At 37.0% G+C, this 25,101-nt stretch overlaps 1 protein-coding gene across 5 annotated transcripts in view; it reads left to right on the forward strand.

Annotated features, from left to right (window-relative positions):
• EYA3 (EYA transcriptional coactivator and phosphatase 3) overlaps positions 1 to 25,101 on the forward strand; it is a 105,821-nt gene that overhangs the window by 40,895 nt on the left and 39,825 nt on the right. For 3 of the 5 annotated variants that reach the window (XM_066269908.1, XM_066269910.1, XM_066269909.1), the window contains exons 3-7: positions 3,540 to 3,583; positions 5,821 to 5,900; positions 6,364 to 6,430; positions 7,999 to 8,135; positions 19,906 to 20,043. In XM_066269908.1, the coding sequence (XP_066126005.1) occupies positions 3,540 to 3,583; positions 5,821 to 5,900; positions 6,364 to 6,430; positions 7,999 to 8,135; positions 19,906 to 20,043 (466 nt within the window). The remainder of the gene's footprint in view (positions 1 to 3,539; positions 3,584 to 5,820; positions 5,901 to 6,363; positions 6,431 to 7,998; positions 8,136 to 19,905; positions 20,044 to 25,101) is intronic. The other 2 variants (XM_066269911.1, XM_066269912.1) reach the window with 1 other exon arrangement.

Below are 25,101 nucleotides of genomic sequence, written 5' to 3' on the forward strand. Positions count from 1 at the left end.
TTTGTTTGTTTTGTCTGTTTTCAATTCTTAGCATTTCAAAAAGGAAAACAAGAATTGCCATTCTCTTCAGATACTTCTATGTTAAAAAATTGTTTTCTTTTGTCTTTAGTTTCTTTTTCCGAAGCTAGATAATACTGATGCAGTTTGCAATCCTGAGTGACCCTCTTGTATTTCATGTTAAAAGAGAATATAGAGTGGTACATGTTTACTATTTTTTATGAAAATTCAACATAGAAAAATTTGACTTTTGAAAGCAGGTACTCGGGATGTTTTTCATGTTCCAGATGTATTCTTTACATTACAGAATAATAGACACCAGCTTCCATTTAAATATTAAAGTCCTTTAATATGTTTTTAACATTTTTCTTTGTTGAGAAATTTATACTGATTACTGATTACTTTGCCATTATTTTTTTAGCCCTTTCATTTAAGTATAACACTAGGAAGGCATAAGCAGTTGGTAAAACAACCTTTTGAAGCATCTGAAATGCCATTTTCTATCCCTGGTGAGACATTAGTAAAAAGGGAAATGTAAGGTTAAAAATCATTCTCAGCAGTGTTTCTGGATATACACTGTGAGAACAAATAGCTGAATTAGGGATGCTAGGTGTATGAAAGAAAATTACATTACTGAGTTGTTGTTTTTTTGTTTTGTTTTTTTTTTTACATTACTGAGTTTTTAATGTAGTAAAAAGTCTAGTCATAGTTTCAAAAGGGTTGTTGAAATAGGTATTGTTGTTAGTTACTCCTTACCTATTTAAGGTAGTGAGAATTGAGGCTGACCTGCTGGCAAGTCATCTTTTCTGCTCTGCTTCATTTTCTTGTCATTCTTACTCAATTTCTGTAACATAACGTACAAAAACCTGATTGATGTTCCAGAGGAAGGTAAGAAATTAAAGCACTCTAAAAAGAAACTTTCTGCTGACTATAAATGGTGATTGTCTTGGGGCATTATTTTCTTTTTGATTTGTGCCTGGGTCTTAATTTATAAAGGTGACGGAGTGACAACACTGAGCGTTAGTGCCATTTGAAAGAAAAGTTTAATATTAATCACTGTTCCCTTAGAAATTAGAAGTATGGCGTTTTACACAGGGCCTGGGCCAGGGGAAGGGAGCGGAGAGAAGCACCAGTTTGATCACCAGGCAGAAAAAAGCTAGGGGAGTGCACAGGTCACAGCCTTTATAGGGTTTCCACAGGCAAAGCAGGGTAAACAGTTTAGGATTAGCTAGTTTGAATAATTCCAGGGGGGATTTGGGGTATAGGGGCTTGTCACTAGGTGTCTGGTATCCATCCTGCCCTGAGTTAATTTAGAGTAGGGGAAATATTGACTTGTGTATGAATTAGATAAAGGAGGTGTTTCAAAGTATGGGCACAGGGGAGACATAAACAACTTTGGCTCTGTGATTAATGGATGCCAAATAAATAAATACGAACTCTAAGAAAACATAAAACACTTATTAACTTAAAAATAATTAGGAGAGTAAATATCAGCCTTTGAGGTCACCATTTACCTGACTCAGTCTTTTTCTCCCAGTCTTTGTTTTTTCCCACTACTCTGTAGCAGCTCATATTTTGTCCAAATTAGAACTCTTTTGAAGAGTGAAAGGGAACACTAACCGGACTCAGTTTGAAATAAGAGGTATAATCCAAGACTAGTTCTGGCAGACTAGAAGCACTTAAAAAACTCCTTTATGGCTCTCAGGAGTGGTCTCTGAACTCAAGTTTTGAAAAGATATTACATATACATATATCATATATATATATATGAAAAAATATTAGAATGTATATATAATTCATACACATCATTTTATTTGTTCATGCATACTGGAGTTGTTTTCACTTTTTGGCTATATTGAGTAATGCTTTTATGAACATTCATGCACAAATTTTTGTGTGGACATATGTTTCATTTCTCTTGGTTATATAGGAGTATATATCTTGCATATATTAATATATCTAGGAGTGGAATTGCTATATTGTGTGGTAGCTCTGTGTTTAACCTTTTGAGAACTAGTTGTAAAGTAGCTATACTGTTTTACATTCTGTCAATTTCTGGATTACATTGTTTGAACCTGTACTTCTGTAATCCAGTGAATATGGCTGTATCTAAATTAGTTTACTTGCCTCTGTTGCCAAGGTAGCACAAGCTTCCTATCCCTGACTTATATAGGGACATAATTGTCCACATTAAGGCAAACAGTATCTGAAATGTGAAATTTAATCATATTCAATAGCTATATTCCTGTTGTTTGTTTAAAATTATTTAGCAGCATTTCTACCTTCTTTTGTTAGCTGGAAATACTTTTTTCTTTTTTTTTTTTTTTTTTACAGAGACAGAGAGAGAGTCAGAGAGAGGGATAGATAGGGACAGACAGACAGGAACGGAGAGAGATGAGAAGCATCAATCATTAGTTTTTCATTGCAACACCTTAGTTCATTGATTGCTTTCTCATATGTGCCCTGACTGTGGAGCTACAGCAGACCAAATAACCCCTTGCTGGAGCCAGCGTCCTTGGGTCCAAGCTGGTGAGCTTTTTGCTCAAGCCAGATGAGCCTGCTCTCAAGCTGGCGACCTTGGGGTCTCAAACCTGGGTCCTCCGCATCCCAGTCTGACACTCTATCCACTGCTCCACTGCCTGGTCAGGCCTGGAAATACTTTTAACTATTCATAATTTGTATGGCTAAGCATACTAAACATGTTTCTACTATAACCCCTATTCTAACCAGAGAGCTCTCTAAAATCAGGTTCTTTTGTAATATGAAAGCAGGGCAATTCATTAGTATGTTAGACATCAATTATTCATTTGTAGATTAAACTGTTTCAATGTAAATGCTTTTTACCTCAGAAGGAATTGGAAAAGATGAAAATCTGGGGGAAAAAATAGAATAGCGTGAGGAATATTTTTTTAATTACTAGTACCCTAATAAGAATTTATTTTTGGTATGTAGGTAATTTAAGTTTAAAGACATTTCTATTAAATAAATTTTGAGTAGATCAGTGGTTTTCAATGGCCGTCTGCCAGAAATTTTATGCTGGTCTGTGAAAGAGTTAACCACCCTGATGTTGTATAAAGATTATCTGCAGACAACTACTGGTCCACCAGAAATTTTGCACGTGTCACAAAACTTCTGGCAGACCACTTTTCTGTGAACCAGTGGTTGAAAACCACTGGAGTAGATGATTTCAAGAATTCCATATTTATGGAATATCATGTTTGATGATATAATTATGTATGTTAAAATTTAAAACTCACTAGTTTTTATCCCAGTTTGGATATTTTATCCTGGTAACTATTTTATCTTATGTAAAAATTCGATAAACATTTTGCCCTGAATCTGATACTTTTTTTTTCATTCAAAAGGAAACGTGAAAAAGAAGTTCATCTCTAACTCAAAAATACAATAAGGATTAATTAAATAAATCTAAGCAAGACAAGCCAGTTACTGTGAAATTTATTAATATTAGCCTGGTATTTGAATAGCTAGATTATTTCAAAAACAGATCGCTACATTATTCCTTTGTGTATTTACTTTTGCAGGTTAAAAAAGTGAAGATGCAAGAATCTGGAGAGCAAACTTTAAGGTGTGTACAGTTGACTTTATTTTTAATGATCTACTTAAAGTTTTTTCACATGCTGATGATGAGCGTGATTCAGGTTGACCACCCTCTTGGTTTTTAACCTGTCTTCACATTTTGAAATTACTTGATTTATTTTTTTATTCATTCATTATTTATTCAACAGTATGTACCAAACTCATGTTATCTATCAGAGCCTCTGTTACATGGAGGAGACACAATGGTGAATATTCTATAGTCACATGTACAGAATATGAAATGGGAAGAATAAGCAGAAGTAAGGGAAATGCAAGAAATTTGGCATTAATTACCAAGTGAATGTGGGATGCCTCAGTCATTAGTTCCACTCGCCTTATAGAAAAGAGGCAGCTTCTATGCACCTCATGCCCTGGCTTCCACAATACCACGTATTTTAGTTTTTCACAGTTCTTATCTCCTCTCATTTGTCCACCAACCATATCATCCAGTATTTGTATCACCTCTAACATCTTAATTTCCCTCATGCTACTCTTTTACTACCACACATTATACTCCAGTTCATTTATTCTACTGCCACACTGTCCATCTGTCTTACTCTGCACTTCCAAGGAAGTGATCTTCATGTTTTCACTGTTAGCCATTGAGCCTTCTCTCAAAAAGACTTTAGTATCTTTCTTACGCTCCTTAAATGATAAGATCTATTACTTGACTCAGTCCCTTGCAAATAGTCTTAACTTCTTCCCCTTTTCCTCTGTGTTGTATTTTCCTAGCAACCTGTGCTTCCCAACAACCCTAGTTAGACTCAACTCTCTACCTATTCCATACTGATTTCCAATCACCTGAACATTGTGAGAGAAAAACGTAAAACTGCTGACTGACCTCAGTTTTCAGTCATGATTACATCTCAAGCAGGCACTTAAACTATTTTGGTGGTCCAACCACCTTTCCTGGTGTGTTTTATTTCCCAGTCTCTAAAATTATCTTTCTTTTTCTCATCTGAGGGAAAATTGTGTGAACATTCAGAATATACCAGGGGGAAAAAACTTTATTGATACTATACTTGAATATTAGAGGTTTGCTCAGAAGTGATGTGAAAACTTTAAGAATTTTGGTGCTATGGATTTTTAAATACAAGTAAAATTTCTTTAAAAAGTTTTTTTCTGTGTAGAAACTACTCTTAGCCAGTCTGATCTTTCTGGATATATGGAGCCTCTAGTAGAATGTCCTCCATTTCTCCCTGGAGTGTAGAACAGCAAAGCAGATTGCTTTCTAGGGAACATGAATGTGAGAAGGATGCCTGGACTGGGGAGAAATTGTAATATAATAATACTACCTATAGTTATATTATTGCACCTATTCTGTTCTGATCTCTGCTCTAAGTACTTTTTATACATTAACTCATTAATCTCTATAACAACCCTGTGAGGTAGGTTCTATTATTACCCCTTATTGACAGTTGAAGAACTAGGGGACAAAGAAGTTCAGTGACTTGCCTAAAGTTATGAAACTACATTTGGCAGAATGGAATCCGAACTCAAGCAGTCTGGCTATAGAATCTGCACTCCTAAAGATTATGCTGTACTGGTAGTTGAGGGAATAAATTGGTAGTGGAAATTAAGGTAGAAGGAAGAGGAAGGATATTGTGAGGAAAGTCAGTATAACCTCCATACCAGAACTTCAGTGAGAATCTTCCTGATGTTAATGCGTCTAACATAATGACTTGCCCTCCCAGTTTACATGATTTGCCTTTCTCTCTTCATTTTCTATATAAGTTAAACAAGAACAAGTAAAGATGTTGCTCAGTCTTGGATATAATAACAAATATAAAATTGCCTTTTTTTAATTTGGGGAGAAAAGAAATACAGTAGACTGAGCTTCAGAACCTCTTGGAAGCAAGCATGTATAACTTGAAAAAACTCAAGTTATTATGAGAACCATTGTCTTAAAGGCATTTTGAAGTGTGGAATTTTTCCTTTACCACATTGTCTTTTGAGAAAATCTGACTTGCTTCTGGCTAAGCTGGAATATCTGAGTGATATCAAACCTGAAGGGGCCTAGGGATATGAGAAAGAACATTAGAATGCTGTGGGTACTACCCAGGCCATAGCTCTTCAGGTAGCTGCTAAAAACCAAGAATAAGGATATCATGAAGACTTACTCTGCCTCTTTATTGTATAGCCTCAGAAGAAATGGGTTTGATTTAATCACTTTTAGCAATGCAGTACATCAGTCAGGGGCTAATGTATTCACTTTGGTTTTCCTAGTCAAGTAAGCGCCCCCGAAGTCAATGATCAGAAACCTGAAACTTCAAGCCTTGCTTCAAACCTTACCATGTCAGAGGAAAGTAAGTACCATATTCTGTGCACGACAGCTGCGGTATTCCTATAAACTAGCTGATGTTGTTCTTTTGTAATTGGTTTTCACCGATTGCCTTGTTTGTCTCAGAATTCCCAGAAACTTTTCCTTTCCCTGTGTGTCTGTGTGTTCATACATAAGGATCTTGCTTTTCAAGTTTGCTTCTGAGCATACCTGAGAGTTTATGTTGCTGAAGGATGAAGGTAGAGATCAGTTGGTATTAACCTTCAGCTCTTTTCCATAACCCTCACATTCTAGCTTCTTTACTGTCTAAAAGTCTCTAAATCCATTATTAGAAGAGTGAGGTATTTTCTACTCCATAGTCTTTCTAAATTTCTGGTATCCAAGCTATATTCTGTAATTTAGTTTGAAAGACTATACAGTGAGATGTAATTTTCCCACTTCGTTTTTGAAATGTTCTAACTTTTTACCTGGTGATATCTTTCTTTTAGTTATGACATGCACCGATTACATCCCTCGCTCATCCAATGATTATACCTCACAAATGTATTCCACAAAGTAAGTTGACTAATTATTTAAAAATCTATATGCTTTTTTCTAGGTTCATTGTAAAATTCAACTTGATCTAACTTAAGTTGACATTTAACTTATTTTCACCTCTGTTGTTCTCTCTGTTCCTACTTCAGTTTATTCCCTCCAAATATGAAGTCTATGTAATATCTTTTTCAAAAGTAGTTGGTTGCCTGGAATAGATAGATCATTGATACCTGGAAGCTTGCTCTAAATGAATGGGCACTGAAAATGGGAATATTGTTAGTGATCATAGCATATCGCTGATTGACTTCTGATTATTTTCTCTTTCCTTTACCTTAATAGACAGATCAATAAAAACAACTCAAGCCAGCCTCATACTGTGATTTTTTAGCCTAATCTATGTTCAGTTTCTTCTAGTACTTTGGTCGGCAAACTGCGGCTCGCAAGCCACATGCGGCTCTTTGGCCCATTGAGTGTTTAGCGAAGGCCAGGTTAGGAGTACCCTAATTAAGTTAATAACAATGTACCTACCTATACAGTTTAAGTTTAAAAAATTTGACTCTGAAATTTCAATCATTATACTGTTGATATTTGGCTCTCTTGACAAATGAGTTTGCCGACCACTGTAAGTAGGCTTGAAGTTAGACGATTTTAGTGCATTGAAGTCACTAAGAGGCAACATTTTGAGCTCTCAGGGGTTAAGATCAGCATTTAAGATCCACCAACTGGCCCTGGCCAGCTGGCTCAGTGAATAGAGTGTTGACCCAGCGTGTGGACTTCTCGGGTTCAATCCCTGGTCAGGGCACACATGAGAAGCAACCATCTGCTTATCTTCTCCCTCCCTCTCTCCTTTTTTTCTCCTCCTCTGGCAGCAGTGGCTCGATTGGTTCCAGCGTCAGTCCTGGGCACTGAGGATAGCTTGATTGATTTGAGCATTGGCCTCAAACAGGGGTTGCTGGGTGGATTCCAGTCAGGGCTCATGCGGGAGTCTGTCTCTTCCCAGATTTTCTTAGTTACCTGGTTCCTGGCTTATAGGCTTGATCTTGTGCTATTGGGGCCCAGTCCTACTCCCTGTTTTCTAACGTAGTTGCTTGCTTTTTCTCTACTAGCCTTCATCTTCTTTTCCAAATCCTACTTTTCCTCTTAGAACTTTAGTTTGGCCCAGAGGACTGGATAGAAAATGAGAACCAGTTGTGAATCCTATTCTATCCAATTGTCTGTTATTTAGGGTTTTTTTTTTATGGTTTTATTCTATATGTAGACATAGGGCATACACAAGTTTAATCCATCCTTCTATCTCACATAGGGCCATACATATAGCTTACCACAAATGTTATATAGCATAGTAATTAGACCTTGAGAGCATATTTGGAAATATGAACTTTTCCATAAAATTGTTTCTTAGGTAGGATGTAGTAGAACCTGAAAAGGAAATACTAGCTCTACTTATTGACCACAGTAAGAGACATTTTGTGGAAGGTTAGTCTCTTCATTGCTGATTCTTTGCAGTTAGTGATATTAGCTATTTCCCCTATTTTTCGTTACTGAAATAAATGACACACACAAATTTTTGTTTTCTTGAACTTTTCTAGACCTTATGCACATATCCTCTCAGTTCCTGTTTCGGAAACTGCTTATCCTGGGCAGACTCAGTACCAAACAATACAGCAGTCTCAACCGTATGCTGTCTACCCTCAGGCAACCCAAACGTATGGACTACCTCCTTTTGGTAAGGCATCCTATTATAAGCAGTTTCTAAGAATGTTGATTTTTATTCCCCAGAAACTTTGATCTTTCCCCAAAAAGCAAGCATAGCTTATCAGGAAGCAGAGAGATGAGTTGTTCTTTGCAGAGCACCTACTCAGTTACAGGTGTGATAGAAGTTGGATATGCAACTTTCCAGCATTATATTTGATACATGTAATACAAGAATCATAATTTTTTGGTACTCGTTTTTTGGGGGGTTTTTGCCAAAATTAGCTACCAAAATTTCCTAGGTACTAAGTCTTGATTGTAAGTGGAAAATCTTTGAGGAATTAATATTGATTTTATGTACTTTATATAAAGTATGGTGCCTTGGTTAGATAAGCATAATAAATATATTTTGAGGTGGCCAGTTTCTTGCTAAAGCCAGGTAATCTAAATATCCAGATAGAATATGACTTATAATGGGGGAAATCCCCAATTTTGTACAATCTTATGTGCATGGAAAGTTTTGTTCTTTGGTTTTAGGTATCTTTGCCATTAACTATAAATTAGAATGATTTACTAGAAGATAGTTTGAGATTCTTTGGACACTTAACATCTGCAGATTTTTCTCTGTGAGTGTAAATCAAGAGATACAGTGTGCTTTTTACCTTTCCCTGCTTTCCTAGAACTGTCAGAAAATTGAGAGAATATGGTATTGTTTTAAAATATACAATATGTTACAAAATTCTATCTCTGTAGCCTTTACTGAAACTAGCTGGGAATTAGAAAAATCTTCCTAACAGAAGATTTGGATGTATCCACAGATTATGGATGTATTAGTATTGCCTGATTTTGGTTTGTATATTGCTACTCTTCTTGGACCATTTGGCTAATATTTTACGGTAGTGACAGCCTTCTTACTTTTAGGCATTCTTTGGCTTCTGATAACAACTAGAAACAAAAATTGGGGATTATGTTTCAGAATAGTAGTTGTTTGTAACTTCACAAGAGAAGAAAAACAGAAATGCTCTTGTTTCCCCATTTGTAGCCCATGCCTCCATGCCTGCCAGTTTCAACCAGTACAGTAAAATCTTCCGTTTGTGATATATTTGACTAGCCAAGACTGGGCAGTCCTTTTGGAAGCAGAACTCTCTGTGATTATGTTTGTGTTCTTTCTATTTGTATATATTAACGCTGAATTTTTATTAGCTGGCTAATAAATAGGCTAGCAAGTATAAATTAAATATTTTCACATTTTTTTTTTTTTTTTTTTTTAAGATTTTATTTATTCATTTTAGAGAGGGGGGAAAGAGAGAGAGAGAGAGAAGGGGGGAGGAGCAGGAAGCATCAACTCCCATATGTGCCTTGACCAGGCAAGCCCAGGGTTTTGAACCGGCAACCTCAGCATTTCCAGGTTGACGCTTTATCCACTGCGCCACCACAGGTCAGGCCTATTTTCACATTTTTTAAAACTGTTTTGATTTAAATTTATTAGCAAGTCTAAAGCCCTTTATGATATTGTTGAACAGTTGATCATTCTTATTGTTCAATGTTAAATAAATCTTCTATTACATCTCCACACTTAAATTATGGGGTATCTAACAAGTACCTGTAGTGCCGTGTACTTGTAGGTCCTAGATGTTATGCTATCTTCTGTGATGACTGCATTAAAGAAAACAAGAAAATTCTGTAAAATAGATTAATCCTTGTTAAACACTTAAGGAAACAGTGTTTATATTGTGAAGAAATATTGGTTATAATAGGCTCTTTTATTAATATGTTTTTGTTTAATAGTTGGGGGCCAGATAGACTTATTTTATAAATTCATCTATCTGTAATTCAGAGAGAGGTAATCATTAGTTTAATTTGACTTTAAGTAATGTATGAGATTCACTGGAGAGAGATTTAGGTTGGGGAAATATGAATAATAGACATAACATATTCTCATTATTTATAAAGGACATTATAAAGATTTGTTTGGAAATATATATATATATATTGTGAGAGAGACAAGCAGGCAGGAAGAGAGAGATGAGAAGCATTATCTCATAGTTGCATCATTCTCATACATGCCTTGACCAGGGTGGGGAGCTCCAGCTGAGCTAGTGACCCCCTTGCTCAAGCCAGCAACTTTTGGGCTCAAGCCAGCAACCATGGGTCACGTCTAGGATCCCATGCTCAAACTGGAGACCCTGTGCTCAAGCTTGCGCTCAAGCCAGGTGAGCCTGTGCTCAAGCCAGTGACCTTGGGATTTTGAATCTGGGTCTTCAGCATCCCAGTTTGACGCTCTAGCCCAGTGTTTCCCAACCTTTTTTGTGCCATGCCCCACCTTAACCTTTCTAAAATTTTTATGTCCCCCCCTATGTAACATACATAATTTTTAACATTAAAAAATTGATTTGTTCACTTAATAAACATAAATGATAGGTTCTAGGAAGAAATCACTAGGAAATTGTTAACAAAACACAGTAAGTAAAATTTCAAAACATATAATGAAAAACAGAAATGTAAATTCCAAATAATTTTAATACAGATTTTTCTATATTAATTTATTATTTTAATTTAGTGTGATCCTTGCGCTTGGTGCTTTGCTACACAGAGATTTTATATTAGGTTCCAATTTGGTTAGCTTTAGTTTCAAGTCTCCACGTTGTGTTATATCCAGCCGATTTCTTTTTTTTACCAGTAAATCATTTACAGCACTAAATCCACATTCAGCTAAAAATGAAGATGGAAACAGTAGCAATAGTTTTCTTGCACATTTGGTTGAATTTGGGTATTTGATTTCTGTTTCCTCACAAAGCCATGCCATCACTCCTTTGATATTAAATAAAGCTTTAACTGACTCATCATTTTGCAATTCTGTGAGTTCTTCTTGATACTGCATATTTGATATATCAGACAAATCCACTAACATTGGCTGCATCATCCATGTTGGGAAATCAATTTGTTTTAAATCAGAAAATCTTTCTTTTAAATCAGCCTATAGAATATTCAAATGATTGACAGTAACAAGTAAAGCGGTATCAGTTACTTCACATTTTTGGAGCCAATGAAACCGTTTAAAGTTTTTGTTGTTAATATGTTTCTGACACAACTCAATATTGGTAATGAAACCAAATATCTTTGCTTTTGCATCGACAAGAGTTTTATTTGTTCCTTGAAGTTGCTTATTTAATATATTTAGTTTTTCAAAGATATCGGCTAAATAACTCACAAATGCTTTACCATCTATTGTTAACAGATACTTCATTTCAGGTTTGTCGCTTAAAAAATCACTAAGAGTATCAAACAGTTCCATAAATCTTTTCAAACAGTTTCCTTTAGATAGCCATCTTACTTCAGTATGAAGTAAAAGTCTCACATGGTCTTCATTTTGTTCTTCACAGAATAGCTTGAAAAGACGCTCACATTTGGCACTAGCTTTAATAGCATTAACACACTTTATTACTGTATGTAATACTTCATTCAGAACAGGCGAGATGTTTTTAGCTACCAAGTTTTCCCTATGAATAACACAATGCACAAGAATCATTTCTGGATTCGCATCTTTCATCAATTTTAAGCAGCCGTTTTTCTTGCCCATCATATTGGGAGCACCATCTGCAGCACAAGATGTTATATTTTTCATTGGTATATTATTGACATCTAAGTAGTTTTTTAGCTTATTATATATATCTTTGGAGGTAGTGGTGCTTTCTAATCTTTTACAGAACAACATTTCTTCAGCAAAATGTCCTTTATCAATATATCTTATGTAAGTTATCAATACTGCCTCACTGTCTCTCAAAGTTGATTCATCCATTTGCAAGGAGAATTTCTTGTTTTCAGCTTTTCAATAAGTTGTTTTTCAATATCCTCACTCATTTCGTCTATTTTTCTGCTAACAGAATTGTTACTGAGTGGCATAGCTTTTACATCTTTGTCATCTTTTTCAAGAACCGTTTTAAGAAATGCTGATATTGACGGTTTTATTAAATTCTCTCCTATAGTGTGATTTTCTCCAGTTTTAGTGATGAATAAAGAAATTTGATAACTAGCCTCAAGAACACGATTATTAGTTGAAGTATGAGCAGTAAATAGAGACTTTAATGTTGTTCTTTTTTCAAAAATTTTCTTTAAAGTTTTAAAGTAACTCAAATCTGAATTAATATGAGCACTATGTTTCGCCTTCAAATGCGCCTCAAGACGACCTCGTTTCATTGATTCGTTAGTCAAGCATTGCTGGCATAAAAGACAAAAAGGAATCCGCTCATTGTGAACAGCGGGTATGAACCCAAATTTTAAATATTCCTCCGAATATTGACGAGTTTTTTTCTTGCTTGCACCACTCATTTTACTATGGGCTATAATAAAAATAAGATCAATTAAAAACTAATATTAAAATATGTGTTAAAATATATTCAATGTGACATAGAGTAAACGTATACTAAAAATTCATATTTATTTAAATGTATATAACACATTTACTATACTACCACCGCAAATCAAAAGGTATCTATATTTTTTCCACTTGACAAAATTTTCTGGAAAGTTATGCTTCTAAAATTAAAATTGTTGTGCATGCACTATTATAGCCCCAATAATATTTATAAAATATTGCTTTCTAGCCCTGATGCAAGAAGTACTTAATAAAGAGTTTAATATTGATAAAAATAAAATCAAATACTTACCAATTATATCTATACAATATATATATGTATATTTATTAAATCAACGAGCTTTTACAACAGTTTTGACTGACATTTATTTCAAATTGAATATTTGAAATATTCACCAACTGAATGATGTGAAACACTACAGAAGTTGCGATGGGCCAATTAGGTGAGAATAACTGCGTTGTTTAGCGAGTTTTTAAAACGTCCGGGGTTCCCCGCAGCAGACGGCACGCTCCGCGGTGAACCCAGGACGAAGTTTACTTGACGACGCCAATCACCCAGTTGATATTTTGGCCTCGTCAAACGAAATTATACTTAATAATTATTTACCGCAATTATTTAAGAATTGCATTTTTTATTAAATGTGGCACCGATATCTAGCATTGCATTTAAATGGCCCAGGGCGAAAGAGTTAAAGTTGTGTTGAGTTCATTTTCAAATTGCCCCCCCTTAACTATCGAATTGCCCCCCTGTGGGACGTGGGCCCCACGTTGGGAAACACCGCCTAGTCACTGTGCTATCATTGGCCAAAGTAATTTATTTCTTACTTTTAATTGATACTTCAGTCTGACCTGTGGTGGCGCAGTGGATAAAGCATTGACCTGGAACGCTGAGGTTGCCAGTTCAAACCCTTTGGCTTGCCTGTTCAAGGCACATAAAGGGAAGCAACTATGAGTTGATGCTACCTGTTCCTCTACACCACCTCTCTCTCTCTCTCTCTCTCTCTCTCTTTCTTTCTTTTTCTCTCTCCCCCTTTCTAAAATGAATAAATAAAAATCTCTAATTGATACTTCACAGACAGTACTTTTTTTTTTTTTTTTTTTTTTTGTATTTTTCTGAAGCTGGAAACGGGGAGAGACAGTCAGACAGACTCCCGCATGCGCCCAACCGGGATCCACCCTGCACGCCCACCAGGGGGCGACGCTCTGCCCACCAGAGGGTGATGCTCTGCCCCTCCGGGGGCGTCGCTCTGCAGCAACCAGAGCCACCCCAGCGCCTGGGGCAGAGGCCAAGGAGCCATCCCCAGCGCCCGGGCCATCTTTGCTCCAATGGAGCCTCGGCTGCAGGAGGGGAAGAGAGAGACAGAGAGGAGGGGGGGTGGTGGAGACGCAAATGGGCGCTTCTCCTGTGTGCCCTGGCCGGGAATCGAACCCCGGTCCCCCGCACGCCAGGTCAACGCTCTACCGCTGATCCAACCGGCCAGGGCCACAGACAGTACTTTTTAAAGTGACTGTTTTTAAGACATTTTAATATGTTTCAACATAGCTTTTTTTTATGTCTTTGTTTAAATATAGAACACTTCGTTTCTTTCTTCTTGTGAAGATTTTGGAAATTTTTTAATCTTAATGCTGCCTGTTAGCACTAAGACTAGATTGGCCAGACTGTTATTTTACTTCAGATGTAAAAGGGTTTCAGAAAATCTCATTGTAATAATATTGTCTGATATGTATCTAGTGCTCACTTATACCAAGCAGTATACTAAGAATCAGTCCTTCACACTTTACATTATTGTCTTATTTAATCCTCTGAACAGTCCTAAGAAGTAAATATTAGCATTATCCTTTTTTATAGATAAGGAAACAGGCTTAGAAGGATTAAGTAACTAGCCTGAAGTTATACAATTAGTAGATGCCTAGGATTAGAATTGAACCCAGATCTGTTTAACTCTAGAAGTACTCATAGTTTAGGTTAACAACTTAACAGGTGTGCCAAAAGAATTTTTAACTCATGTAATACCTGACTATTTAGTTAGTGGAACTGACTTCTTTTCCTTTAAATTGTCAAATAAAGAAATGACAACAGCCCTGGCCATTGGCACAGCAGATGGAGCATCATCCCAGAGTGCTGAGGTCGCTGCTTTGATCCCGGGGTCACCAGCTGGATTCCAGGGTTGCTGGCTCAACTCTGGGGTCACAGGTTTGAGCCCCAGTCAGGGCATGTATGAGAGGCAGTCAGTGGGTACACAACTAGGTGAAACAGGTTGATGCTCCACTTTCTCTCTTTCTCCTATCCCCCTTACCCCCTTCATCTCTCTCAGGAAATCAGTGGGGGCGGGGTAGAAATGACAATATCCATGGCCAGGTGGCTCAGTGGATAAAGACTTGTTCCTGTGCACCAAGGTCTCAGGTTGGATCCCCGGTCAGGGCATGTACGAGAAACAATCAGTGAGTGCACACTAAATGAAATAAGTGCAACAACGAGTTGATGCTTCTCTCTCTCTCTCTTTCTCCCTCTCCCTCTCTCCCTCTCTCCCTCTCCCTTTCTCTCTCTCTCCCGTTCTCCCTCTCTCCCTCTCTTCCCCCTCTCAAAAAAATGAAAAATTTTTAAGGAAAAAAAAATGACAACAGTCAACACAACAATAGCTGGCCAGTTGAGAACATCCTATCTTGAACCATAAATATATATAGAGGCCATATAATAATAAAGTTGCATCTTTTTTATTATGTTCCATAATAAGGTTGCATTTGATTGGTTTGGTTCCAGAAATCCTTATATATAAGTATAGGCACTTGATGTTTTAAAAAGTCATTCTGGAACAAAAAGGGTAGGTATTTGTTTTTTGTAAATCAATCAAGATTATACCTATTTTTTTGTGTCAGATCAACAAAAAATATATTCTTTGGTGTGCCACAGAATTTTAGTCATTAGTTTATGTGTGCCAGGAGATATTAAAGGATGAAAATTGCTAGTTTAGGCCTATATGGGAAAGATAGTCTCAGAGTCCCATTTGAAATTTAGAAGTTTACTCTTCTTGAAGAAAGGAGGAAAGACTAGAGGATATCTAAGAAGACTCTAATGTTTAAAAGTAAAGGAATAGTGGTCATATTCTTTTCAGAGTTATATAGGAATGTGGTGATGGCAGAAAGAGGAGAGTTTAACTTCCAGTGAGACCTGAATGTGTGAGGGAAAGGGTTGTCATTTAGTTTTAGGGGCTTGGAAAGACTGCCTTAGCTGCCACTGTTCTAACTTCTTTTAAAAGAACTTGAATGTGAGATGGAGATTTGACTATACATAAAGCCTTAAGGATGTTCATATAATTTCCCTCAGTAATTTTACTTCTAGGAATTTATCCTATGGAATTATTATAGATAATCACAAAACTTAGCAAACTACAATATTCATTGCAGCATTATTTATAATAGCAAAAGATTGGATACAATGTCCATATTCAATGGAAAGGTTTGTGTTCAATTATAGTGTATCCACAGAATGGAAAACTATAGCCATTATAAGTCACATTCCTAAAGAATATTTAGCATCTTGAAAAAACAGATTAATTGAAAAAAGCAATATGTAAAGCTAAAAATACTATATAAAATCCCCAGTTAGTATTTTCTTAATATATATAAATAAAGACTAATTTGGAAGAAAAAATGTAAAATTAACAGTACAGGCAGTATACAGACTTTATCTCAGTTACCCTAGAACCATGCAAAGTGAGAACTGCCTGTATTTTTTGTGTGGTGAGACTATGTGCATTTTTTCCCTTATGTTCTATATTTTCCTAATTTTATGTAATATACATCTGTTTACTTTATAATTAGGATAAGTACTCAGATTAAATTACTTAGTATTTATAACAGATCATCCCAGTGAGCTACTAATGCAACAAACCAGGATATTCTTCCATGTGTTTTTTTTTCTAGTATTAACATGTCCTTCAATTTCTAACCAAACTAATCTCTAAAGATCCACTATTCTGATATGTGTTACTATAAACCAAACTGCTCAGATTAGTTTGGTTATTGACTAACCCATAGTGACACATATTTGTGCTCAGAAACTTGGGTAAAGTTTACGATAAGACCCCGGTGTGGGGCAGCAAAAGGGTAATATTCAGAGACAGACTTCCTTTCCCATTATTAGCCAGAACTGTTGCTCCACATTAGTCTTTTTGTGCTTAACATGACTTGAGAAGCTTTGTAGATGTAGGCATAGAGCAGCTGACTAGTAGTCAGGAAACTAGGATTTGGTCTCATCATTTGCTGTGGGTGGTAGTGCTCTATAGTCAAATCATACTGCCTATTACTTGGAATTCTTGTAAGGGTGCTTTTACAGGAAGAGGTTTATATGCTTAAAGAGCGGGGCTACAGTAATGTTGGAGGCAGTGTTCATATTATCTTTTATTCCTCTAGTCTTCATAAAATAATTTTATATTAAATATCTACTTTATGTTTCTGGCCCAAAATATTCAAAACTATTTCCCTACTTGTCTTGAACATTTTCCCTTCATTTTTGACCTTATACAAAGGACCAGTTTATAGACATTTTACATTTTGAAACTTTAAAAAAATCTAAATGAGACTACCTTTCTCAGTTAATACCATTTTTACTAATAAGGTAGTATTTTAGTACAGTCTAATAATAAACATGTTCACAAATCCAACACCTCTGGTTCAGAACCTATTTAGAAGTAACTCACATTGATCACAATAAGTTTGAAAATTATGACATTGGAATAGTGATTCACTTACTAGAAATTGTGATAACACCCAGAATCATGGTGCTAATAAATTTCACATCATAAATGTTTAAAAAATAATATTCTCAAATATTTTTTATTGTTGAAAATGAGACATAGCACAAACTCAGCTGTATCTGTGGCTAACCTGGACAAGATTTTTTAAATGATCACAAATTGGGGTGGGGGGCCAATCTTCCTAATTCATGCTAGCTGTTGATACTCCTCAATCTCCTCAAATAAGTCATTTCATGTATTTCATGGTGAGAAAAGAATATGACTTTTTTTTTTTTAAAGCTTTGAATTTGGGCCAAGGCAATTACCATGCCCCATTGCAACCTTTTAAGATTTGTGTATCTCTCCCTTTACTATTCTTTTATTTATTTTTCAACGAATTTTACAGATTCAAGTTGCTCTAAGATATCAGTGTACTGGTGAAGCAGAGGTTCTTATTATTAAAGCATTATATTTCTATAAATTCCTTATCAGAATAGGAGTAAATGAAATGAATTAATGTTGACTTGAAGCTGTGGCTGATTGGTATTGACTTCTTACCTGGAATGTGTTTGACTGATGAATCTCTTGAACCAAATTATTAGTTTCAATTACACTGATCCAGCAACCGTAGCTATTCAGAACATAGTGAACCAGACAGTAAGGTTTTTTTTTGTGTGTGTGCATTTTTCTGAAGCTGGAAACAGGGAGAGACAGTCAGACAGACTCCTGCACGCGCCCGACCGGGATCCACCCGGCATGCCCACCAGGGGGCGACGCTCTGCCCACCAGGGGGCGATGCTCTGCCCATCCTGGGCGTCGCCATGTTGCGACCCTCCTGGGTGTCGCCATGTTGCGACCAGAGCCACTCTAGCGCCTGGGGCAGAGGCCACAGAGCCATCCCCAGTGCCCGGGAGCCTTGGCTGCGGGAGGGGAAGAGAGAGACAGAGAGGAAGGCGCGGCGGAGGGGTGGAGAAGCAAATGGGCGCTTCTCCTATGTGCCCTGGCCGGGAATCGAACCCGGGTCCTCCGCACGCTAGGCCGATGCTCTACCACTGAGCCAACCGGCCAGGGCCCAGTAAGGTTTTTATAAACAGACTTTGCCTAGCCAAAATTATCACAAAAACTATTCACTCATAAAGGACATCCTTAGGCTCTCATGTAGAAGCAAAGCTTTCTTTATGATTTCCTAGTTTACTACAAATGAAAATGGAGACATACAACCAGAGACAGTAGGTTGTCAAGAAGTAACATTGACCCTGGCCGGTTTGCTCAGGCCCAGCATGTGGATGTCCTGGGTTCAATTCCTGGTCAGGACACATAGGAGAAGCACCCATCTGCCTCTCTATGCTTCCCCCTCTCCTTTCTCTCTGTCTCTCTTCCCTTCCTGCAGCCAAGGCTGTATTGGAGCAAAGTTGACCCGGGCACTGAGGATGGCTCCATGGCCTCCGCCTCAGGTGCTAGAATGGCTCCAGTTGCAATGGAGCAACGCCCCAGATGGGCAGAGCATTGCCCCCTGGTGGGCTTGCCGGGTGGATCCTGGATGGGTGCATGCAGGAGTCTATCTGCCTCCCCGCTTCTCACTTCAGAAAAATTAAATAAAAAAAAAAGAAGTAACAAATCACAGAGAAAAGATAAAGTGATACAAGAATCTAAAAATCATAGAACCATAATTGAGTTCTATTTAGTAATAAGTAAATGTCTTCACATATCACAAAAGCTTCTGTTTCTGTAATATATATCTATAACACAGCACAATATTGATCTTTGTAGCAACAATTCAGAGAAAATCTAAAAGAATGATTACAATTTCCTCCCTGCCAAGAAGGCAAGAAAGGATATAAATATATTTTAGCAAGATTGTCACTCAGGAGCATTGTGATAAAAATAACAGTGAACAGCTATGATGCCTATCAATATGGATAGACTTATGTGTTCTGACATGGAAAGATGTCCCTTAGAGGTATGTGGAAAAGCAATTATGAACAGTATGTATAACATCTTTTTAATTTTTATTAAAAAGGAGAAAAAGATTAGTAAATATGTAGAAGAAACCTGAGTGACTCTTGTGGAAACTTAATAGTGATTAAATATGGATGATGGGATTACATATGACTGCTTTTTCTAAATTATACATTTCTGTAATGTTTTTAATTTATAAAAATAAACAGGTGTGTCTGTCTTAATCAGAAGAAACAAAGGTAACAAAATAACCAGCTTAAGAAGGCAGAGAAGTAATTAATACATTTTAGAAATATTTGGTGCTTGTTTAATGGGTAAGTGAATTTTAAACTTATGTGGAATGTCTCCTACCTTGACAATGCAGATAAATGACTTATTGCTGTACATGAACATTAGGCACTCTTTACAACAAATACTCTGGTTGGATGTCGGTATCTCTTTTTTTTAACCCTGATCAATTTCCCCAACCACTGAAATGAATATATACATATATAAAGTATCACTATTGGGGTTTTAACAAGATTTTTGTTTTTATGGCCCCAATCCCCAATTCTTTGAAATTGTATTTGCTTGTGGTAACATTGTAAGTGGGACAATTAGTAATTTTCTCTTATACAAGCAAATTTATTTTTCTTTTAAAGATTTAGATTTTATACTGGCTGATATTTGAAAGCATAACCATGCTCCTCAGTCCCAGTGAATTGTTTGTAATTGGTCCAATTTATCTGATTCAGGTGCATTGTGGCCAGGTATGAAACCTGAAAGTGGTTTAATTCAGACTCCATCTCCAAGTCAACACAGTGTTCTTACCTGCACTACAGGGTTAACCACAAGCCAGCCAAGCCCAGCACATTATTCTTATCCCATTCAAGGTAAATAGGCATGGTTGTGTGTATGTTCTTTTTATTGTTGGTTTTTGTTTTTAATCTACCTATATCTTTAGACAAATTGGGTAATAGGAGCTCTGTCTTCAAAAATAGAAGGGGGTGATATATGCATTTGTGCATGCTTTTCGTATTAGGCAAACCAAAACCTAGGAGTGTGGTTTGTAAGTAGTTCAACCTTTGAATGTGAACTGCTTAGTAGAATTGAAGTCTTCCCTTTTGCATGTTGGTGTTCAGAAAACCTGTCTGTTCTCAGTGGCATTTTGTCCTGTAAATGAGCAGAAGACTCGGTTAGAACTTTGCTGACTTCTTTTATATGAAGTCCAGATAGAGTGGAATGTGTGATGAGTGCTGCTTTGTGAGAGGTATGCTGCTTTCTGCTGTGGTTCTGTCATACCTCTGCCTCCATTTACCACTTCTTGGTGGGAGCAGTTATTTTGCTCAAAAAGTTTTCTTTTTCCTATTTCACAATTAAAAGCTTGAACTTGAAGCATCCCTGCTTTCCCAAAAAGGTTGGAAGTGTGATAGGACTATTGGAAATGAAGACAAAGAAACTTAAAAGGCACTATTGAATTAATTCCCAATCCTTCCAAATGCAATGAAGGCAATTTATTATTGATCCAGATTAGGAATTAATGTCCATATATATACCTAGCTTCTCATCTGTCTCCTTTCTTCTGATTTCCCTTAGCTTTTCAATTTTATTCCTTATAAAACAGGTGCCCAGAGGTGAGGGTGGGACAGCAAAAGCTGGTCTGAGGTATTCTGAAGATACAAACTTTGGTGATGAAAAGTTTTTTGATGTAGAGTATATTAAACAAAATACTTTAAGTGATCGAGAACTACTACTGCTTGGTTGGTCCATTGAGAACAGAACTGGTCACTACATTCCAAGACATTGCTCCAAGCTACCTTTACCTCCTGTTGTTTACTGAGTCTTTTATTTATTTCCCCTTCTTTGTCCCTTCCTCCTTCTTTCTTTGTAAAATAAGAACAAAGCAGGAGGAAAAATTCAAAGAGCATGACTTTGTTTTTCCCTCTACCCCTTTTGATTTTTATAAAGAATTTCTCTAGATTGATAGGCCTTTTGAGTCAAACTACAGACAAATCTAGTTGCCAGTTCCCTCTAAACTGGATATATCCCTGATAACTACACCTAGGTTGACTACAGCTAGGTTGTGAAAGAAAAACGGAATTCTCCTTTTTTTTTTCTTTTTCCTTTTTAATCAAATGAGAGGCAGGGAGTTGAAGAGGCAGACTCCCGTGTGTACCCTGACCAGAATCCACCTGGTAACCCCATCTGGGGTCGCTGCTCTGTGGCACTTGAGGTGAGGTCATTGAGCCATCCTCAGCACCTGGGGCTAACTTGCTCATTTGAGCCATAGCTATGGGAGAGAAAGGGTGGGAGGGCTGGAGAAGCAGATGGTCACTTCTTCTGTGTGCCCTGACCGGGAATTGAACCTGGGACTTCTACACGCTGGACCAATGCTCTACCACTGAGCCAACTGGCCAGGGCCTTTTTTTTTTATATTAATAACCCTCTCCCAAGGTGTAGAACCACCACTCCTATGTAGTTGTATCTTGAATTTGAGGAACCTAATAATTGCTATGTTTATTTCTCCCTCCTTGTAAAACAAGAACCACCACCTTTTGGAGGTCATTTAGAACTCACTGCTTTATAACTGCGATTTTCAACTGGTGTGCCACAAGTATTTTTAAAACATGCAGTACCTGGCTATTTAGTCAGGGGCACTAACTTCTTTTTTCTTAGATTGTCAAATTAAAAAAATGACAATAGCCATCAGTGTGAATGAATCAAAATTATACATATATATATGATATGCAGATCAGATCAGCAAAAGATATTGTTTTGGTGTGCTGCAGAACTTTAGTAGTTTGTGTGTACCATAAGGTGAAAAAAGTATACCTTTTAAACTCTATTAACCGTTATCCTAACTTACCTATTAGTACATTTTCCCCCTTTTGATGGATTAACCTTATTTCCTCACATTTTGTTAATAATGATCATTATTGATGTCTATTAAGTGCTTACTATGTTCTTAGCATTGTTTTAAGCAATAGTTAGGTATTACTCAGGTAATCTGCACAAAAACCTAGGAGGGAAGTACTATTATTCTTTTCATTTTATTTTATTTTATTTTATTTTTTAATATTTTATTTATTGATTTTTAGAGAGGGGGGAGAGAGAGAGAGAGAGAGGGAGAGAGAGGAGGAGCAGGAAGCATCAACTCCCATATGTGCCTTGACCAGACAAGCCCAAGGTTTCTAACTGGCAACCTCAGTGTTCCAGGTCGACGCTTTATCCCACTGCGCCACCACAGGTCAGGCCATTCATTTCATTTTAAAGAAGGGGAACATAAGACACAGAAAAGCAAAGTGGCTTGTCTGAGGTCACAAAGTTAGTAAATACTTAAGTCAGGATGTTAGCTGGGCAGTCTGACCCCAGAGCATGAGTGATTTATGATTTAAATTTTATGATTTTTAATATTGAAGTCATGGTATCAGTATCAACTCTCATAATAACCTATAGTTGCAAATATTTAAATTTATTTTTTTATTCTTTTTCTTGTTAACCTATTAGTCCATTGTACTGTTCATTAGAACTTTGGCACAAAAATTAAGGCAGAAGTTCACCAAATGAATGTCAATTGTAACTGAAAATTTTTTTAATTAAAAAGAAGATGTTTACCATTAAGTTGACTACTTATTTTGAAGGAAAAAAAAGTAGTAGAAAACAAGTTGAAACAACTGGCTAAAATGAAATATGGGTATTATTGGCACATTTAAATTACCTGGGTTCTCCCCTCTCTCCTCATCCCCACTCTTCATTTCCTTTAGCATGGACAACTAACTAATGTTAGCTGTGTGGGTTTCTTCCATTCCCTATGTAACAACCTAGTCGTTCCACAGAATAAAAACAAGGAGCATTGCATTGATTTTTTTTTTTAATTGTTAAAACAACAGTGTCTCCTCAGTCCACCCCAAAGCATTCTACAGTTAACAACAGCCCTTCTTCCTGGGGAAGTTAGGGAGGTTATCTCAAAAAACAAATTTCACTTCTGGCTTGATCAACTCTGGTCAAAACCTTTAATTTAACCTCTGTGCTCAGGAAAACCCTTAGATTAAGTAGATTTGGCTTCTTTTTTTCTTTCTTTCTTTTTTTTTTTAAAGTGAGGGGAGGGAAGATAGAGAGACAGACTCCACAAGCTACCCTACTGGGATCCACGCAGCAACCCCAGCTGGGGCCAATGCTCAAATCAACTGAGTTATTTTTAGTGCCTGAGTCTGATGCTCAGACCAACTGAGCTATCCTCAGCACCTGGGCTGACACTCAAACCAATGGAGACACTGGCTGTGGGAGGGAAAAAGAGAGGGAAAGGGAGAGGGACAGAAGTAGATAGTTGCTTCTTTTGTGTGCCCTGACTATGAATAGAACCCAGGATGTTCATATGCTGGGCTGATGCTCTGTCCACTGAGCAAACCAGCCAATGCCAGATCTGGCTTCTTTATATCAATCTTTTCTTAGACTGTCTATATGTGGCCCAGTCTCTGGTTATTTTCTTCATTTGAGATGGTTTAAATAATTGTTTTTTAACCACCAGTCCACCAAAAATTCCATGCTAGTCTTCAAAAGAGTTAACCACCCTGATGTTGTATGAAGATCATAGACCCAATGATTATAGACCATAATCTTTCTACAACACCAGGGCAGTTAACTATTTTGCAAACTGGCAGTTGAAAATAACTGCTTTAAATAATTACTATTCAGTGGAAAAAATAATTACAGAAATTTTAAAATTAATTTTAACTCATTCCTGACTTTTAATCAATGTCTTTGGATGTTGTTGGTAATGCCCACTAGTCTTTTGTTGACCAGATTTATTTTATTTATTTATTTATTTACAGACAGAGAGAGAGAGAGAGAGAGTCAGAGAGAGGGACAGACAGGGACAGACAGACAGAAACAGAGAGAGAGATGAGAAGCGACATTAGTTTTTCGTTGCGACACCTTAGTTGTTCATTGATTGCTTTCTCATATGTGCCTTGACCACGGGCCTTCAGCAGACCAAGTAACCCCTTGCTCGAGCCAGCGACCTTGGGTCCAAGCTGGTGAGCTTTTGCTTAAACCAGATGAGCCCGCGTTCAAGCAGGCGACCTCGCGGTCTCGAATCTGGGTCTTCGGCATCCTAGTCTAACACTCCATACACTGCGCCATCGTCTAGTCAGGCCCCAGATTTATGTTTTTATAGACTATTTCTTTATAATAGTTTTTGATTTATAGAAAAATTGAGCATATGGTACAGAGTGTTACATATATCCCCCACCTTGTACACAGTTTCTGCTATTATTAGCATCTTAGAGAAAATTGGAACATTTGTTACAATTAGTGAACTAATATTGGTACATTATTATTAACTAGGTCCATAGTTTTTTCAGATTTCCTTAGTTTTTACCTTATGTCCTTTTTCTGTTCCAGAATCCGGGATACCACATTCCATTTAATTGCCATGCCTTCTTAGGCGCCTCTTGATTATAGTTTTTCAGATTTGACTTGTTTTTGATGACCTTGACATGCTATACACGAGTTCTACCAAGTTATACATGTATACAAGATGTAAATGAATCCCACAAGTATTTACTGAGCATCACCTTCTGTAGGCCAGGTGCTTAGCGCAGATATTAGAGATAATGAATAAGATATTAAGATTCTGCCTTCATGAAGCTTACAGATGAGTAGAGGAGATAGAAAACAAGCAGGTAAATAAATAGATTTTGAAAAGTGCTCTGAAAGGAATAAAGAAGAAGTTTCTATGATTGAGTTAACAAGAAAGGAGTTAGTTTTAATAGAGGAGTCAGGGAGAGTCTCTCTAGGGAGGAGACGCCATCATGCTGGGAGGATGAAAGGGGACACAGAAGGACAACAGTCCAGGCAGAGAATATTGCAAAGGTCCCCCAGTAAGGAAGAGCCTCTCTGGTTTTGAGTGACTTGAAAGGGTGAGCAAGGGTGGTGGAGAGACATATATA

This window comes from Saccopteryx bilineata, chromosome 3 (assembly GCF_036850765.1).
Source record: "Saccopteryx bilineata isolate mSacBil1 chromosome 3, mSacBil1_pri_phased_curated, whole genome shotgun sequence".
NCBI classification, from domain to species: Eukaryota; Metazoa; Chordata; class Mammalia; order Chiroptera; family Emballonuridae; genus Saccopteryx; species Saccopteryx bilineata.